The sequence below is a fragment of the Syngnathus typhle genome, linkage group LG5, assembly GCF_033458585.1.
Source record: "Syngnathus typhle isolate RoL2023-S1 ecotype Sweden linkage group LG5, RoL_Styp_1.0, whole genome shotgun sequence".
NCBI lineage: Eukaryota > Metazoa > Chordata > Actinopteri > Syngnathiformes > Syngnathidae > Syngnathus > Syngnathus typhle.
This window is the reverse complement of record NC_083742.1, coordinates 11,614,884-11,633,589: the sequence shown is the minus strand read 5'-3', so window position 1 is coordinate 11,633,589 and position 18,706 is coordinate 11,614,884. Positions and strand designations below refer to the sequence as shown.

The following is an 18,706-nucleotide window of genomic DNA, read 5'->3' as shown; positions in this document are numbered from 1 at the left end:
GGCTGGGTGAACTCTGGATGACCTATAAAATAATCTTTCATAACTAAAAACCCGTTGCAGCACAAACGCCAATTTTTACGGCACAAACCAGCACAAACAACGCACTAAACACCGCACAAACAAAACAGATTATTTGCCTTAGATTTTGCATGGGCTGGGGTGCCAGCTTCACGCAGGTCATCCACGCGTGTGGATGACTAAGCATGTTGGGGGAGGCTCCTTTTATACCCAATCATGGTACCCACATGTTCCCAATTAGCCTGATCACATGTGGAATGTTCCAAATAGGTGTGTTTGATCACCAGCAGAGAGAGTTCAAGGTTTCCTCCTCGAGGGCTTTGCTCAGTCTATATGAATTTCGATGAACGCCATTAAACATTCCAGTTTCCCACGTTTGTCTGTTTTTATTTCAGTCTCACTGAAAATCAAACACAATTTCAATGCGACTGCATTTAGGATGTTTGTTATATGAAGACAACAATTCAACGCAAAAAAACAATTAAACAGCAGTAATCAAAAACTCCAGTGATGCAGCAGACTTGGTGTGTCGGTGAAAAATATTTAGGGTGCAAACACTGTAGGTACATGCATCTGGGAAAGAACGTTAGCGGACTGGGTTTATGTCACAAACAGCATGTGGGTAAAATGCCAACAGGCTTCTTCAGCAACCGTGCGCTTACAAAGGCAGGACTTCCTGTTCCGCCGGTGCCTGCTGTGTTCACTACGAGCAGTGTTATGTCATCCAGAGGACCAATTTTACTGCCTCTCATGCTTCCTGAGAGAAACATAATTCCTGTCACTCCTTAACCTGTGGAACTAAAACACATCTCTCAAAGTACGTACATTCCCAAGTACCATACTAAGGCATTTGTGGATGGGGAAGTCTTTTTGTTTTCTGTGGCCTTTTTTTTTCTTCCACTAATCCTGCCTTTGAGGAGGATGCCCACCTGTTATATACAATATATTTATATACATGGTTCTGCTTGGCACAGCCAGCGGATCAAAGCACAAAGCAATTCATCACGTATTCATAAGGGAGTCCACTCTCTCCGTGTACAAAACAAAAGGTTACGAATAACGGCCATGCTTCTTATCATGTCACATTGTTATAACACTGAACTCTCCTAATAAAGAGGGCAGGCAGGCAACCAGCTTATTTGTTGGCTATCAAATATATGAAAAGACATATTGAATGGCTCCCCCCTCCTTTGCATATATGTCCTTATTTGTCTCATGTAGGCAAAAAGAAAAGGAAACGGGACGAACGGCACACGGCATCCTGACTCCAAACAGGCAGCGGGGTCATTTTGGTCCACTAGGTTAGAAGAACATATTCCGAAATCCTGCCTCATGCTCCGGGTGTGACCGCTTCCTGGCCCATGAGGGGGTCGGCACCCTCCACCTCCGCCTGGACCGGGCTGATCTCAGGCTCGGCCGTCACCACGATGGTGTTCTCGTCCACCAGCTCACACGTGGGGTTGTAGAAGGCCGACAGGGGAAGGTTGATCCTCTGCATCTCGCGCTCGTGCACTCGCTGCTCGTGCTGCTTCTTAAGGTCTCGGCCCCTGCACAAGCGTGTCATTATATTGGCTTTCTTAGTTTTCCAAAACCATAGCAGGGACAGCGATTTCAGTTCTCAGGACATTTGCTTTTGTGTGCACAATTGTGCCTTAAATGAGTGCAATATGGTGGTAGTAAACTCAAATATATCCCGGGTGACTCAGGCCAAAGCTCTTATGTACATTAATAAAAACAAAATCAGTGTTGAATGGATTCATTTAAATATTGTACAGCCCACGGCCAGAATTGTGTTCATTGCCGTGACGCGCCTCGAGCGGAAACAGGGGCAGATGGTGAACAGAACATGCTGGCGTGACTCATCTATTTTGAGGCTGAGCCATAATTGCACTGATGAGCATCCAAACAAGACAAGATGTGTATTATCCGTCTAGTCATTTTCTACCTATGTAGAAGATTGAGAGGACAGTTACACCTTAGTCCAATGGCAGGGCACAATTCAGTACACTTTATAGGAATTGAACCCAGAACCTTTGATTGTGAGGCAGATAGATGTGCTCACCACATGCCTGTTCCATAAGGTATTTCTCCAATGTCTGTGTGATCAGAACGACAAGGGCCAAGCTGTTCTTGCACATAAAAATGAATGATGTAACACTCTCCTCCTTCTAAACAATCAGCCTCTAAAAATAGACAACAAATAGCCTACGCAGCATAAGCGACTCATGTCCTGTTTGTGATTTGGACTTCATAATTGAATGTCTCATCCACATTATCCTATTTCCCAAGAACCTGAAATGAAAAAGCTTTACTTTCATTTCCTGCCTTCCCCCTTAACATTATGTACAAAAGCACAAACAATGTGTGTGGAATGTCCAATAAGACCTGATGCCCCTCAACACACACCGCCATTAAAGTTAGCGTGCAATATAACGGACGCTGACCAACGCAGAGCTCAAAGCTGGAATAAAAGCCATTGTGCTTCTGAAAATTTGAACTGTTGCCTCTAGCAGTGAAACAAACACACACGCACAAAAGAAAGACTAGAAGCTCTTCTTGCACCGGGGAGGGGGTGAAAAAAAGTTTTTTTACCATATGTACTTTCTACTGCTCATCAAAATATGTTGGTTACTTTTTTCGACCTCCTCGGATGATTTAACTTTCTGTATTTCGACTAATTTTTCAGACACTGACCTTTTGTAGAAGTAGCCAAACGTGATGCCGGCACCAAGAAGGATTATAACCGCCATCATGACCATGCCGAGGGCATAACCTGAAAAAGACATTTGGCAAACGGCAAGTCAGAAACTATAAACATCATGGGTATATTTTCAGAAAGCTGTATACATACCAAGCGTGCCCAGATCTTTTTTCTTTTTGGGTCCGCTGCGGGGTCCGCTGCGCGCCCGCTGGCTGATGCCCATCACCGGCTGAACAGCGGCGGCATCTCCCGAAGATGACGTCTTTGACGGGACATCGGTGCCCGGGGAGGGAGTGGCTGCTCTTGGCTCGGTCGACTCGATGGAAGTCAGCTCTGGGACCGCAACAAAGCAGCATTGCTGTTAATAACTTTTAAAACTTGGAGCTCTGCCAATGTAACATCACCCAAAGGAATGAATTGCTTTTTTTTTTTCTGTATTTGTGTCCATTATCACATAGTACATCTAATCAATAAATGTAGACAGTTGAATGGGACTTATTGAATATGCGGTGTTAAATTTACTATCAAGCAGCTATGGTGGAACCTCAGCTGTCCATCAGTTTATTAATTTTCCATCACTTGGCGAGCAAGTTGAAGCCCAACCCATATGACTGCATGTAGCTAAAACAGACTCGCAATATTAACTGTATATCCCCTATACTGGTGCTTTATTTTAATCCATATCATTTCAAATTGGTGTTTTTATTCAAAAAGCTTTTAACCTATTGTGGATGTGTCTGGAGCGTGTTTTACGTAATGAATAGGGTTTCATTGTGTAAGTGTACATATTGATTTTGTTGTATAATGTGTAGAGAGAAACAAAAGCACTTTTTTCAAAATCATCTGGTTGCGGTTGCTCCAGTAAGGAGACCACTGATGCCAGAGATGGAAGAGTTTTGCAATCGTGCTTTTGTTGAGCGGTACGACTGCAAAACATTTGGAAAAGAATCTTTTGGAAGGCAGCAGCGCTCATAAAAAGGCCCTGCATGCTCATCAGTCAAAGGAAGTTTGGTCTTCACATTTGTGCGTTAACATTTTCCCCACATCGCCCGTTTCCTCTGGAAGAACAAGTTGGCTGTTTACAAAGTTGACGTTGGAGAAATAAGTGACATCATCAACGTCTGCCAATGGAAAGTGGTGAGGAAGGAAGGAAGGAAGGAAGGAAGGAAGGAAGGAAGGAAGGAAGGAAGGAAGGAAGGAAGGAAGGAAGGAAGGAAGGAAGGAAGGAAGGAAGGAAGGAAGGAAGGAAGGAAGGAAGGAAGGAAGGAAGGAAGGAAGGAAGGAAGGAAGGAAGGAAGGAAGGAAGGAAGGAAGGAAGGAAGGAAGGAAGGAAGGAAGGAAGGAAGGAAGGAAGGAAGGAAGGAAGGAAGGAAGGAAGGAAGGAAGGAAGGAAGGAAGGAAGGAAGGAAGGAAGGAAGGAAGGAAGGAAGGAAGGAAGGAAGGAAGGAAGGAAGGAAGGAAGGAAGGAAGGAAGGAAGGAAGGAAGGAAGGAAGGAAGGAAGGAAGGAAGGAAACGAAAGAAAAATTCAACTTTAGCTTTAACGGAGCTCTACTGACCTACTAGTTGGGGATCTTGTTTTAATTGCATTTGGATTGTTTGGGATGAAACCCAGCGATTTTAAACGAGGATGCCATTTTTTCCCATCCTGACAATGTTTTGGAAGCTGCTCAAAAATGTCATTTTGCTTCTCCAGAACATAACTCAAGTTTAAGCATGTTTGCAAATGAGGCAACCTTCACGAGGAAAGGAGGTTAAAAGTCACCTTGACACGTGACGATGGAACAGAACTCCTTCTGGACCGTTGAGTCGGGGCCTGATATGTAGCACCAAGGCCGCTCAGAGGAATCTGGGTTTCGGCAGTAATTGTGATCTCCAACACCTAGATCAAGAAGGAGCAAAACACACACATCTCTTAGCGATGCGTGATGCCTCCATTCAAACACGCACACACAAACACACACACATGCACTTGTCCTGCTGTGCCTACCAAGCGCTGGATTCATTAATCATTCACACAACTTCATCACACAACAATGAGCAAGCCGCCATAGGGACAAAGACAAGAAGAAGCAGCTGCTGTTTCTGCTGTGCAAAGGGAAGCCATTTAACACCATAAACACAAGCAGGGCTATTCACACTGTTATGGAAAATTATTTTAGCATTTATTCCTTACCTATCTTAAAGTTCATCTATTTTTAGATGCACTAATAACATTTAGTAACACAGATTTTCCCCATCACTCCTGTACTAGTAACTTAAGTTGATCTACTAGGCTGCTAAAGTTGTTCTACAAGTGTGCAGAAGTGTCACACAGTCAAGGGGGACGGGGACATAAAACTACATGCTGAAATATAAATAGTAAGCCAGTTACACAATTCCGCCCAAGTTGTGCTCCCAGACCAATTTTTTGTGTTATTGGTGAGGATAAAGATCAAGATGGCTATCAAGAACATAAAAATAAAGATTGCTTTAATTCTTGGTAATAATGTGCATAGAAACAATCAGATGCATTATTTTTCTTCATTATTTTCATCATTCATAAATCTGAGATGTGTTTACTTTTTACCTGTATGAGGATTATACTGTGTGGACTTGTCCCAATTTAGACAAGTCAGACCTGAGGAGGAAGTGTGCTCGTTTCCTCTGTATCCCACTCCATTCGACTCAATGCACTCTGCAGAATAACAACAACATAGCTCCAATCAAAACAGGATTGAGAGGTTTGCGGAGAGATTGATTTCTACATTCATTTAAAAGAAACAATTTCAGTACTGTATGAGAGAGAATTAAAGTGTCGGATATTTACCTTTCTGGTTTGCATTTAAAACGTTGCTGTCCACCAAGGCTGCGCTCAGGAAAACAACGTGCAAAGACAGAAACATCCTGCATGGATGACAGAATGAATTCATTTCTCAAGGTAGTTGTTTGTTGTTGTTGTTTTAAATCAAAAGAGAGCCTGTGCTGAGGGCGACAGACACACTGCTCCCTTCGAAGAAAGTCTCAGCCCTTGTTTTTGCCAAAAAGATCTCTCCTTTCCTGGTAAACAGCCTTGGGCTGGAGGAGGAGCTGCGTGAGGACCAAGCAGCAACAGCAACAGAAGGAAAAAGTCACCTCCAGGTCCTAAAGCCTTCGACGGTCCCGACATACGCGCTTTCGACGTTACAAATGGTAATGCCTCGTCATGTAACACGAGACACGCTCAGTTACCGCCAGTCACAATATATCATCAACAGGTGTTAAAAGTACGTTACTTACTGTATTTAGTATTTTTTGGATAGATAGATAGATAGATAGATAGATAGATAGATAGATAGATAGATAGATAGATAGATAGATAGATAGATAGATAGATAGATAGATAGATAGATAGATAGATAGATAGATAGATAGATAGATAGATAGATAGATAGATAGATAGATAGATAGATAGATAGATAGATAGATAGATAGATAGATAGATAGATAGATAGATAGATAGATAGATAGATAGATAGATAGATAGATAGATAGATAGATAGATAGATAGATAGATAGATAGATAGATAGATAGATAGATAGATAATTTTTAGGTTACATAGAATTGTGTGCTGTAAACTGGATTGCGCAATGTACTTCACCATAGATGTGCGTCACATGAATACTTTAAATATGGCCTAGAAGTGTTCTTCATGTTATTTAGAGTATTTATGGAATTTGCAATGCATGTTTCGTATTTATTGCCAGGGAGATTTATTTCACAGAAAATGTACAGTAAATGGTTACACAATGAACTATAATGCGCAGATTCAGGTGTAGAAATTATTCACGTGGCATTTTCTTTTTTTAATGATTATTTAATACTGTGATTTACAATATTTACCTTATGGAAGACCTTATAGTGCATTACAGTAGATTAGAGAAAGACTATGATGCCCCAGGGGGCCCATACATATGCACACATGTAACAAACATATAGTCCCATTCAAATACTGTGTTTACAATTGCCACATTATAACTGTAGGATTACTTTTCATGTCTATACATAGCATCTTGTCTGACCTACATTGACCCATTGCTTTCCATTTATAATCCAAGTCAAGTCTTATCTGACACTAAGTAAGCGCTCATGTGTCTGTGATCTTCCCCTCCAACTCACGAGGCTTGTTTTTCCACTCAGCTAAAAAGTTGAAGACTCCACAGAGGCAGAAAAATGGCAGCTCTCGTGCTTATTTTCCTTCATCGTCAGTCTGCATTGTTGGCTGTGCTGATGCAGCCAACTCGTGACACACTCAGGCAACTCGCAGAAGCCAGGCATAGTTCCTTGCAAAGGCTTGTGCAAACACAGCAGCATCTGCACTCTGCATTGTATCGACATTGTGTGCACGTGCAGAGGAAAAACATTCCATCGACAAACTCAAACAGTGGAAATAAAACACACAATGCTATGGACTGCACATTATATGTGTTATTGTTTCTATAGGATAACAAATAAGAGGTCCCATTATGTTTGACATCGGCGCTTCTACTGCTTCTGCCTTTAGTCAAAATATTGTACATTGTTTTGGATACCTAAACTGTCAACAAAGTAACATTGGAATTGCAGGAATAGCACCTAAACATGAACAGTTTAAGTTCCTCGGAAATTCCAAAACAAATTGTATTGTACGGTAATTCCACATGGACTCTTTAAGATGCAGGATAAAGCGCTGGATGACACAATGGAAAAACATTTGCGCTTTCCCAGTCCAGATGGTAAACATGTGCTTCAATGTGTGCACACAAACCCAATCAAATCACTTGGCATTGTTCCACATTGCCATGGTTGGTCTCTTAATTAAACAGGAAGCAGGCTGGCTGCAAAGAGGCCAGAGAATTACATTCACAGATGACATTTTAGAACCACAACTTTACAGTGTTTTAAAAGTGTTACATGCATAAACAATGATGAATGCTCTATTTGTTTTTCATGTCTTTGGAAAAACAAGCCCTCACATTGTGTTCCCTTCTTGCATCATTGTGTCGCGTTTGCGATTATCCTTTGAAGGAAACTTTAATCATAGAAGCAAAAATAAGGCATTCTAAATGTAATGACGCACTTTTACAGAACTTGTTCTGATTCATCATGATGCGTCATTGTCAAAAATATCATTTTCTTTGGCTGAAAACAAAAGAAAACGAACACGTCCTACCAGTGTCTGTGAGTGAGTGAGTCATTTATCACGCCCACCTCAAGAAGAAGCCGAAAGCAATGTGATGATGTAAGACTCTTCTAGTGTGTAGGCTGTCAACAAGCGAGCCCGCACTTGGTCAACTCAGAGCCAGTCCATCATCTTGCACTCTCATGTGGTTAGAGAAATGGACACTTATGCGGGCACGAGGCCTCTAATGGAACACATGAACAACACGGTATGCCCCCAGCTTGGCACTAAGCAGCCAGCCTCTCTTGATGCACTGTCTGCAGATACGGAGGATGCTCTGACATTGCAAACAAATACAGATATGTACACAACTATTATGGCACACAGTAAAGCGAGGAGACCTGCCAAGGCTCAGCGCCAAGTTGAAGATTTCATAAATACTAAAGTCATAATTCATTGCAGTGGGCAATTAACATTGGGATCAATAACACCAAAAGTGCCTTTTGTACCCTTATTAGAATCCCTCAGTTAACTCGTAGCAAATAATGAAAACTCTTGAGGTCGTGTTAGAAGTGGCACAGAGGTTGGACACAGATTAGGACACCAATGAGCATGAACATGTACTTCCTTCATTTCAAAGTATTTTTTTAGACCTGAATTGCCCCACACTGCTCTAATTACAACGTGAGTAAATTGCAAGTTCACAGTAATGATATACATTTTAAATGACTTTATTTCTTCATATGTGGAGTAGGAACCAAGTTTAGCCAGGGTTGTTAGTGGAAAATGTTATGAGAGTCCTATCGCAACATGTCCTCCTCCTGGCGCTTTTTTAAAAATCAAATCTGTCATGTTGTAAGGTTGGTTTGATATAACACCAAACAGTTTACAGTATAAATATAATTTAAAACTAATCAATGTATTGCGGATTCAATTGTAGGTGCAGCAAACAGGGCTAGCGGGTGCGCCGCACAGTTCTGAGTAGGTGGGTTTGATTCTAGGCTCTTGACTTCATGTGTGGCTTTCCTTCTCCCAGTGCACATGTGGGTTTCTCCTAGCAACTCCAGCTTTCTCTTTTGACAAAACAACAGCATATCTAAGAGGGCTTGCGTGGAACAAAGTCCAGTAGAGTGCAAATATTACATAGTCCCATGAGGTCTCCTCTGTTGTCATCATCATTTATGATATCCAATAACTGTAGTCCAATCACACTCAAACGTCCACAGGAAATTTCCTCAGCTATCTTTGCATATTATTGTGAGTCCGTGGTGTGAAAATGTGACGTCTCCATCTATAGCAGATGCTAGACAAGATCTCAAGTGGACACCTTGCTCACTTAGACGACTGCAAACATCCTTTAAAGTCATCTCCAGGGCTGAAGAATTACAAAGATGTTGCACAAGTTCAGAAGTTTTGGAAAGGTGTAGAAGGAAGGTGGCTCTTGTTAGCAAGCCGGAAAGGGTGCTGTGAAACCGGGCATCTGTGAGGAGCGTCAGCGTCTCAGCTAGGAAGAACAACATCTTGTTAGATTTGGCAAAAATACAGTTATAATACAGATATAAAATAGATTTGTCATTTTACACTATTTCTATGTCGACACCTACCCGGCTGGAGGCCCTGACACAATGCCAGATTGTCCAGCAGCAGAGCAGCGTTCTCCTCCGCCCACGTCCTGAGACGCTGTGCCGTCGCTAAAGATTCCGAATACTTTCCAGCCATGTGTAGCAGGTAAGGCAACACATGTGCACACATCACTGAGGGCTCAGCAAACACATTGGCCTCATCCTGCTCATAAAGACTCCCGTACCTAAAGATGACGCCACATCATGGTTAACCTCTAGTCAAGTCCATTTTGATGCCGAATCAGTGAAGCGACCCACCCGCTGTCTGCAACTTCGCTTAGCACAGATCTCAAGTCGGAGTGCGGCACATGGCACAGAAGCACCTCCAGTGCGTTCTGTGTGTCCCAGCACTCCTCCAGCAACAAATCTAGCAGAAGTGGTATAGCCAGGTTGACCTGCATGAGGTAGACGCTCCTCTGGGATCCTCCTTTGGCATGATGCAGCTTGGAGATGAAGCTAGCTGCTTTTGTTCTCACCATCTGGCTCTGGTCCTGCAGCAAGTACAGGCCAGTGTTCAGCAATCTGCATGAGAGACATTTTTGTAGTATTTGCTTTACAGATGCATTAAAGTGGAAAAACTGTGTGGATATAATCTAACAGTACTTGATCATGACAGTTGGAGGAATGAGATTGTGGCTCATTAGGGGAAGGCCAGCCACACAGAGAGCTTCAGCACAAGATATCCTCAGAACTTCAGCAGCATCAGGGGACCGCCGAGTCTCCAAGACATCACACCAGCGTTGGATTACAGAACTGTGAGAACTTTTTTTTTAAAGACAGGACGTCAGAGCTAAAAAAAAAATCTGAACTAAGCTGGAATGAAATGTGTCAACTTGAATTCTGACCATTGGGACAGCAGGAGGCTTGCGCCTTGCAAAGCCTGGGACAAAAACTCAGAGCCGCTTCTCTGATCCTCCAGGTCTGTCAATAACAAATCTAGACACGCCAGAAGAATAGACTCCTCAAGTGCGACTGGTGGAGAAAGAGAATCCCCCGTGGCCATCACTGCTACAAAGGCTCCAAGATGGGCCCTGCGGTACTCCTCAACGGGGCTCAACAGCGCCTCCTTCAGACTGGACTGCAAGTAAAGAGCACTGAAATAAACCACGCTTCATCTTGCCCCACATGCTATAAAATAAGCAATGTTTCAGTGTCAACAATTCGTTGCGTGTTTCATATATTTAGAATTCTATCAATGTTTTTTTCTATTTTGTTTTAAATTGCTTTCCTCGTTCATGTTGAGCACTGCCTTATAAAAGTCTTCAAAAGTCTGCAACTCACACGAAGCACACTCTGGATCAATTCTTTCAAGTGGGTGTTCAATGAAGCATGGTCCTCCACCACCCATGTGACCAAGGCCAGCCTCAGATCACAACTAGAAGATCTAAAACTTTCCCAGAGGTCACGTGCCTGCTCAGGGTTGGTACAGAGCAACTGTATGGCTTGTTGATGGAAGAAAGACAAGCCAACCTGAAATTGAGGAAATAACTGTCATGTCTTGATAGCATTGTTGGAGAATAGACACTGTTTATGTGTACTGTATTATTTTTTATAATACATATAGATAAAGGGAGGGATTTTTTTCTTTTACAGTTCAAATGCAATGCATCAGAATGTGTATAAAAACAAAGCGCTACAGTATCACGCACCTGAAGACCCCGCCGGGCTGTACGGAGCTCGTATATGAGAACGTCAAAGAGTTTTAAGAGAAAAGTCTCGCTGCAAAATTTTCGCAGTGACTCCACAACGGCACCATATGCTGCTCTCACCAGCGGGCAGCGTTGAGCATCTGTGGCAAGCCACACTGATGCCTCCACACTGCTCACCACTGCATGAAGCTCTGCTGCAGGCACACTGCACAGACAGATGAGAAAAGAAGTCAAAGTCTGCCGGTTCTGATGACTAACGTCGGAGTTTAACGACTCACCTGCCGAGAGTTTTATCCAGGACAGCTTTTATGTGCAGCAGTTGCCCGTGGAGCCAGTTGTGACAGCAGCGCTCCGGTGTGCGGGGCAACAGGGCTGTCAGATTGATGAGGATGTTCATGTACTCTGAGGGGGGAGTCATGGCCACAAGTGCCTTGGAGGCCATCACTCTCACACTGTAAATAGGACTGGCAGAGAGCTGGAGTAGAGGAGGCAGGAAGTCCGCTGAGGGTCTGAACAGATAAAATGAGAGAAAATATGAAGTTGTCGAACAAAAATAACTGAGGATTTATGATTACTTATTGGTGCCGAATTGAGGGCTGTTTGCATTAATAATTTGAAGTTCTACTTACAGCCATGACAACTTCAACCACCAATTGAATTAAACTTTCTATACATGATAGGTGGAAATTATACAATTTTTTTTAATGTATACATTTATACTGCCATATACTTTGATGTTGTGATACTGACTAGTATAACCTTACTCTGTTGAGCCCGGGACGCCAGGCTGCAGTTGGGATAAAAGGGTAAGAATCGGGAAGAGCGATGGCTGTAGGCGGAGCCTGGCTTCCTCAGGTCGAGACGGTAGGTCACAAGCTGCCTCTCGCAGTTTCTCAAGGAGGAAAGGTTGGAGCGTGGGGTAGTGGTGCAAGAAGGCGTGGGGGGACATGCCACGCTTAGTCCCACCCTCACTCGTGGGCCTCTGACCGAGCATCCGTGCGCAAAGAGAACCTGGTGAACACATATTACATGAGCACTCATAAAACCATCCAGGTGAAGCGTAATGTTCTGGTGTCCTACTGTAAAGTTGCAGAGCTGCATTCCTCATGGCCCAGCAAGGAGAACTGAGCAGAGTGAGCGCTAAAATAGCGACACTTGGTGCAAACTGAAGAATGGCGACACTCAAGCAAGATCCACGTACCAGAGCCTGCAGCGTGTGAACCGCGCACACCTATGATGGGCAAATGGAGAGTTAAAAAACATTTGAACACATTCCGATCTCACATGAGTTCCCTTTGTGATCAGAAAACACTATTGCTATACATTTGCCTATGCACCTGTGGGAGGTCCAGCGTCTGGTCCCAGTTCTCAGGTAGTGGGACTCTAGCAGTGTCCAGTAAGGTTTGCATGACATGTGTTAAGAGTGGTCGTGCTTTACTGGCCTCCTCTACTGACACAACACACAGGATGAGCATAGGCAACCCTGCAGCCCGCCGTGTTACAGAAGTACAACTAGGAGATTGCACAACTTGTAATGCCTGAGGATATGAGAGTGAGAGAGTGAGATCCTGAGTGTAAGCAAGGAAGCATTTATTGTATTTATTCAGGCAGCGTCAATATGCGAACGTGAAAGCAATTTACTTGTTGGAGCATGTGAGATGGTATATCCCTGAGCTCAGGTTCACTGCTGTTGAGTAGAGCTGAACAGAATCTGGTGAAACCCACACAGCATCCCTCTACTGCCCCCTAGTGACAAAGAGCAGATCTGTTATTTTCATGCACACGAGGTAGTTCAATAAAAATTTGTCTTTGCATGCAGTCATTTTCAAATTTCAAAATGGATTGCAGGTCACTGAAAGGTAGTCATTACTGCCTGGGACTCCAAAATAAAAAAACAGTTCCATTTTTTTGGCGGTTTGACGGTTTTAAATGATGTTTGTTTTGAAGTAGTTTTGCAAATAACTCCCTTCCGTTTAAACATACATTTACTGCAACTTTGAAAATAAACATGATGTACCGCGAGAAGCATGTGACAGACACTTAAACCTACCCAGTGACGGCATTTGAGAAGAATATTTCTAAAAACATCAGATGCCATTTCTAAATGTTGTTTTGTTAGAAAGCATGTGTCAGCCTTGAGAATTCTTTCCACAAGAGATCCTAAAAGGATCCCCGTTTCCTAATGAAAAAGACAGAAATACAAATGAGCAATAGGAGTATTCAAAGTTCAGATTGTCACAAGATTGCACTGGTACCTTAAGTGACACCCAGCAGCAGGTGAGAACAAGGCTGTGCTCCTCAGACAACAAGACACATTCCTCTTCACCATCTCCTTGGTTTTCTCCAGATGAGTGAGCTATCAGAGAGCTGATGGCGTTCCCCATATCGCAGAAAGAAGGGGGCGCATCTAAAAGAGAATTGATTTCAGATAGTGTAGTTTGCTTTATCCTTTACGTTCAAATGTAAACAGCATTTTTAGTGAAGATTACCACTTTCAGTATCCTGCTGTCCGTGCAGTACGCCGAGCAGGAGCAATGAAATGTTCTTCAGCAGGTTTAGCAGATCGGTGGTCAGTGTTGGACCAAGTGAATCACAGATGCTGCACGTGTCCTCCAATAAACATTTCTGTAGGGCGCTCAGAACACCTGAAACCAAAGTCACGACTGATCAAATTACTAAACTTAAAAAAACTAAAGGTGTCCAACTTTTATATTGAGACTCACCATGCATCGGCTTGGTTCTAGCAGAAAGCATCACACCTGCCTTGGCTGTGAGGTAGTGATCTTCAAGTTCCTCCACAAGGAATTTAATCAAACCGGAAACTTTAATGTCATGAAGATCACTGACATCAATGTCGCTGTTCACTTTACCATCAGGAAGGCCTTGCCATCTAAAAAAAATAAATATCAAATATATAAAGTACTGTAAGTTCTGAGGGAGGCACAAGACTAGAGCTGCAAGCACTTCAAGCATACACACTCAAAGTTCAAAGCATTAGGTACAGCAGCACCTTCTAACACAAGAGATTTATCAATCATGCTTGACATATTTAGACAGGTATGAATTTCACAATTTCTTTATTTTTGTGGTTGCAGTCTGCAGCTACTATGTATAACTCATTCCAAAGGCCCACAGTTGACAAATACTAACGACATCCCTGGATCTAAACCCCATCCAGAGAACAACCCCATATGGGGGGGGGGGGAACTTTCAATTTTGTTGGATGGGTGCAGTCAGAATTTTCACACAGGTCCTGTGTCATTTGTACAGAACAGGTCAACAAAAATGTGTTTGGTGGTTGGACTTACTTGTGATGGAGGACCTTCATCATCAGTGCCCCCATCTGAGCCTGCTGGACGCGAGGACTGCACACAAGCTGCTTGGTACGAACGAGCAGAGCTGTGGTGACATCAGCAGGCAGAACGGAAGGGAAGAATCTCACCAGTAACCCCGCGGAAATTTCGCGAATCTGAAACAGCAAACATTTAGTTTTTTATCTTAAACAGAGGAAGAGAATAAAAATGAGGCTTGAGCAGCTCTACTTCATTTGTGGAATCTTCCAAACAGCTGATGAGAACCAGAAGTCTTTTTCTGGAGAAGAAGTCCCACTGTCCTCTCGACCTAGCACAGCTAATGAGAGATCCCATGTTCACTGGAAAAAAACAAATCAAGGGGTCAGACTTATAAAATACTGGAAAGGAGATATCATTGATCCCGTGAGGGAAATAATATTTGACAATGTATGGACACGACAAAGTGCCCATACTGACCGGGCGGTTGTCCCTTCTTCTTGTCGGGGCTCCAGGTGTCAGTGCAAGTCTCCAGCAGTGCAGACAGTAACAGTAAGACAGTTTTCTTCCTCTGATAACTGTGATCTGGTGTCAAATTGCAGAATACCAGTTGGCTCAACCAGTCCACAAAACCTATGACAAATAGAAACAAAAATAGGGATACATTATAAGCACACACAGCTCACTCACGGGTAATCATGCAGACCTGCACAATCCAATGCTTGAGTTGCATCGAAATGCTTTTAATATTGTGGTAAATTAATTTCAATTTGCAAAGACTTGCAGGAATTCTACTGACAGGAAAATATATAACTATTACTATTATATATCTATTATTATAGTCCTATTACTATCATCAATAAAAACAAATTTGGGACAAATTGGAAAACAAATAGGATTTTTCTCGTTATTTAAAGAGAATAATCAAACTTTTAACAAAAACGGAAAGATGCAAAATTGTTTAAATCAAAACTTCATAATGTTATCTTATTCACCTATTGCCAGGGCAATTATTTCCATCTGGCTGGTATCCTGCTTGGCCTTTTGCAGTTTGATGTTTGCCAAGCAGCCATCTCGGATCCGAACCAAAAATTTCCTCACCGCTGCTTGAAAATGTTGACGAAAAAGCGAGGACTCCGAGTTTAAGTTCTGAGGGATAAAGCCTCTCATGATAGCAAGTTCTACTTGTGTTGGAATCTCTTTAGTCTTGGGGCTGCAACACAGTAAATTGAGAGCAGCGAGTCGAACTTTATCATCCGCAGAGCCCAGGGCGAGCTGGAGGATTTTGAGGGTAGAGCTCCCCTGCAGAACCCAGGGAGAGCTCCCAGTCACAGCCCTGTAGCTACTCATAATGAATGCCCAGGCACAGAGGTGGCCTGGTGAGCACGGGTCCAGAGAGGCCAGCAGAGGCTCCACAGCGGAAGGGAATACTTGGAAGGTGCAGGGGAGTAAATACGTGCAGCTGTTACTCTGAAGAATAACTACATGTGAGGTCAGCGCCTCAAGAAGGACAGGTAACCACCGTTCCGCCCACTTATTGCCCAGCTGCGACTCTGAAACAGCGTCAGCGCGAAGCTCCCTTCTCTGCTGCTGGATCAGACACTTGTAGAGTTCCGACCCGCATGGAGACAAGTGATCGTTTGACAAGCACTTCAGGAGGTGATCTGGTATCTCAGCATAGTGATCCAGCACCTGCTTGATGAAATGGTTGTGTATTAAACAACAGCGCAAAGATCAACACTACAAAAGCATTCTTGCTCACCGTGTCGGTCCCCAAATATGGAAGTAAAGCACAGAGGTGATGATACTTGGCTTTGGATTCCCAAGGGAGTTGGATAATTCGATTTAGTAGAGTCAAATAAAGAGGCTTCTTAATGTCACCAAAGCGTTCACAGTCCATGTCATAGAGCTCCAACAGCAAGCTAAAGGTAACGCGGGCACAGTCGGACACACCTTCCACCTAATAGTGCACATGAAGACACTTTATTAATAGGTTAAAAAAAGAAATAATGATCTCATCACTCAAAGTAAATATAACACTACAAATAATGTAAAGCTATTCCAATTAAGCAGTTGAACTCACTGGACTTTCAGCACTGGTCCAAATGAGAGAAACGAGCTGTTTCTGCAGGTTGCTACCCTCAGCCAGAAAACGGCCACCCGTCATCTTCCAGATATGAGGCACACATTCTTTAACCCTCTTCAGCCATAGTAAGAACACTGCAATCATGTGTCATATTTGAATAGGTGATTCTTGCATGAATTAAAATCACGTCTTTATCCGACTCACCCTCGAAGGCAAGGTAGTGACCATTCAGCTTCTCCTTGCACAAATCATAAAGCAGAGGAAACAAAACATCCAGCAGTAAGCTGCCCTGTGAAGATAATTGTGCGTCATTTGGGCAATAAAGTCGACATGTCAGTCATCTTATGTCAATTATGCAAGCCAACATATTCACCTCTGCGCCCGCTACACAGGAACTGAGCAAAATGTGAGGTTGACAGCCCGTCAGGAGGCCCCTGCTCATTGCCAGCTGACCCATTCCGTCCACCGAGAGGGGGCAACACGGCACCCGAAGGGCCCCCACAGTCAGCAACTCTTGAGGACCAAAACTTTGTTAGAATCCTCCGACCAGTCGTATGCATATGTGGAATTTTAAAATTTATACTAAAGAAATGGTAGCGAATTTTACAACACCTCTACAATATTTTGCTAGTGCTCAGTAGTCCAGCAGTGATGTTGTACCTGAATGAGAGCTTTGGAGAAGAGCCCAGGCAGCGGCTGCACCCGTGCTGCTCTCTGATGCCGTGTTGATGAGCATGGCCACGGCGGTCCCCGCCAAAAGACGAGTGTCTCTGTTCCTGCTCTGAAAGACAAAAAACAATTAAGATGAAAGAAAAGCGTTGTGAAGGGTTTGAGGATGAATCAAGAAAGAAGACTTTGACAAAAATACGCCGAGTCTATTTAGGTTTTAAATAATTAACAGAAAAGGTTATAACAAACCTGCCCAAAGATTATTTCTGTGAGCGCCTGCAAGATTTCCTTCACGACAGGGCTCCTCTCTGTTTTGTCCCAAATTGCAAATGAAACCTCTTTAGACAACAGCTGAAATATCTGGAGGCAAACCTGCAGAAATCCCATATTAGGGCCAAGATGACTAGCTGTTAAGGAAGATCATGGATTCTACACATTATTTCAATTGGACTAACCTTCACAGCCATGTAACACAGCTGCCCATCTCGCAGGGACTCTTGTTGCAATATTAAAGGGAAGAACTTGGCCACTTTGTCCAGAAAGGAAGGACAAAGCTCCCGCCACACATCACGGCCCACAGCGCTGACCTCCAGGAGCATACAGGCTAAAAGAAAACATTACTTCTTCAGTCTAATGAGATTCAAGAATTATATCAATCTTTTTTCTCTCTTTCGTGTGGCTGTTTAATGACAGCATATAATATGCCGGAAAAGTGCACCAATACGGTGAACACCAACCTCTCTGAAGGTCTTCAAGGGAGAATATCTGGAAAATGAAACAGTCAGCATTACCTTCCTGCAGCTTTTGGGAATGCCAGCAACGTTTTGAACCGAGTTCCTGTGTACCTGCTCAGAGTGAACGACAGAGTTCAGACAGATGTGGATCTCGTCGAACACCAGCTGATGATCCACCTTCGCCAGATGTTGCAACATCTGCAGAGAAGGAGCAACTGGAAGCATAAGGGAGATGACACTTGAATTTGATCAGCAAGCAGACTGGAGAATCGACCTGGTCCACTTTTCTACAAGCTGTGGATATCTGCACCATGCGAAGCTGCAAGGAGACGAGTAGTCTGACGAGAAGTTGGAGATGATCACGCTCCAGAATATGTAGCTTCATGATCTTCAACAAATGGGCAGCCTCGTCCAAACTGCGCTCTTTACTCCTTTTAACATCGCTCCTGTTCACAGAAGGTATATATCGGGGTAATATTAATGTCATCCTCAAGGGTGGGAGGGTGAAAAAACAAAAAAAACAAACCTGGAGCACTCCGAAAGTTTATCCAAAACGCGCTCGAGTTCTTGATTTCCATTGGCATTCCATTGGTCGATGACACAGTTTTGTAGACTTGTCAGAAGTTCCTCAAAAGACATCATTAAGTCCGCCGCATTGACAGCAATCACAGACAACCGTGGAGGTGTGGAAAACAATCACGATGGATCACAACACCGCTACGACCGGTTGGAAAGTTGTCATTCTGGCTTCGTAGTGACTTACTGCCACCTGGTGGACGGAGTGTACAGTTATCTTACTTTTAATACTGCACGTCGATG

At 43.3% G+C, this 18,706-nt stretch overlaps 2 protein-coding genes across 2 annotated transcripts; both read right to left on the bottom strand.

Moving 5' to 3' along the window:
- Positions 1–384: 384 nt before the first annotated feature.
- pik3ip1 (phosphoinositide-3-kinase interacting protein 1) lies at positions 385–5,784 on the bottom strand. The gene is made up of 6 exons (XM_061279861.1): positions 5,527–5,784; positions 5,287–5,394; positions 4,483–4,599; positions 2,870–3,052; positions 2,713–2,791; positions 385–1,565 (listed from the first exon to the last, which is right to left on the bottom strand). Exons 1-6 carry the CDS (start codon positions 5,627–5,629, stop codon positions 1,349–1,351), a joined length of 807 nt encoding a protein of 268 aa, XP_061135845.1. The 5' UTR covers positions 5,630–5,784; the 3' UTR covers positions 385–1,348.
- Positions 5,785–8,444: 2,660 nt separating this feature from the next.
- Positions 8,445–18,623, bottom strand: si:ch211-225b11.4 (tRNA (32-2'-O)-methyltransferase regulator THADA). The gene is made up of 31 exons (XM_061279433.1): positions 18,414–18,623; positions 18,162–18,333; positions 17,999–18,085; positions 17,891–17,918; positions 17,609–17,757; positions 17,403–17,525; positions 17,145–17,265; positions 16,858–16,997; positions 16,689–16,773; positions 16,482–16,618; positions 16,161–16,358; positions 15,394–16,090; positions 14,879–15,031; positions 14,651–14,760; positions 14,417–14,577; positions 13,832–13,998; positions 13,598–13,771; positions 13,364–13,515; positions 13,159–13,287; positions 12,750–12,854; positions 12,446–12,646; positions 12,189–12,339; positions 11,873–12,119; positions 11,387–11,617; positions 11,109–11,313; positions 10,741–10,929; positions 10,305–10,537; positions 10,063–10,221; positions 9,718–9,981; positions 9,442–9,644; positions 8,445–9,341 (listed from the first exon to the last, which is right to left on the bottom strand). Exons 1-31 carry the CDS (start codon positions 18,527–18,529, stop codon positions 9,073–9,075), a joined length of 5,556 nt encoding a protein of 1,851 aa, XP_061135417.1. The 5' UTR covers positions 18,530–18,623; the 3' UTR covers positions 8,445–9,072.
- Positions 18,624–18,706: the final 83 nt, after the last annotated feature.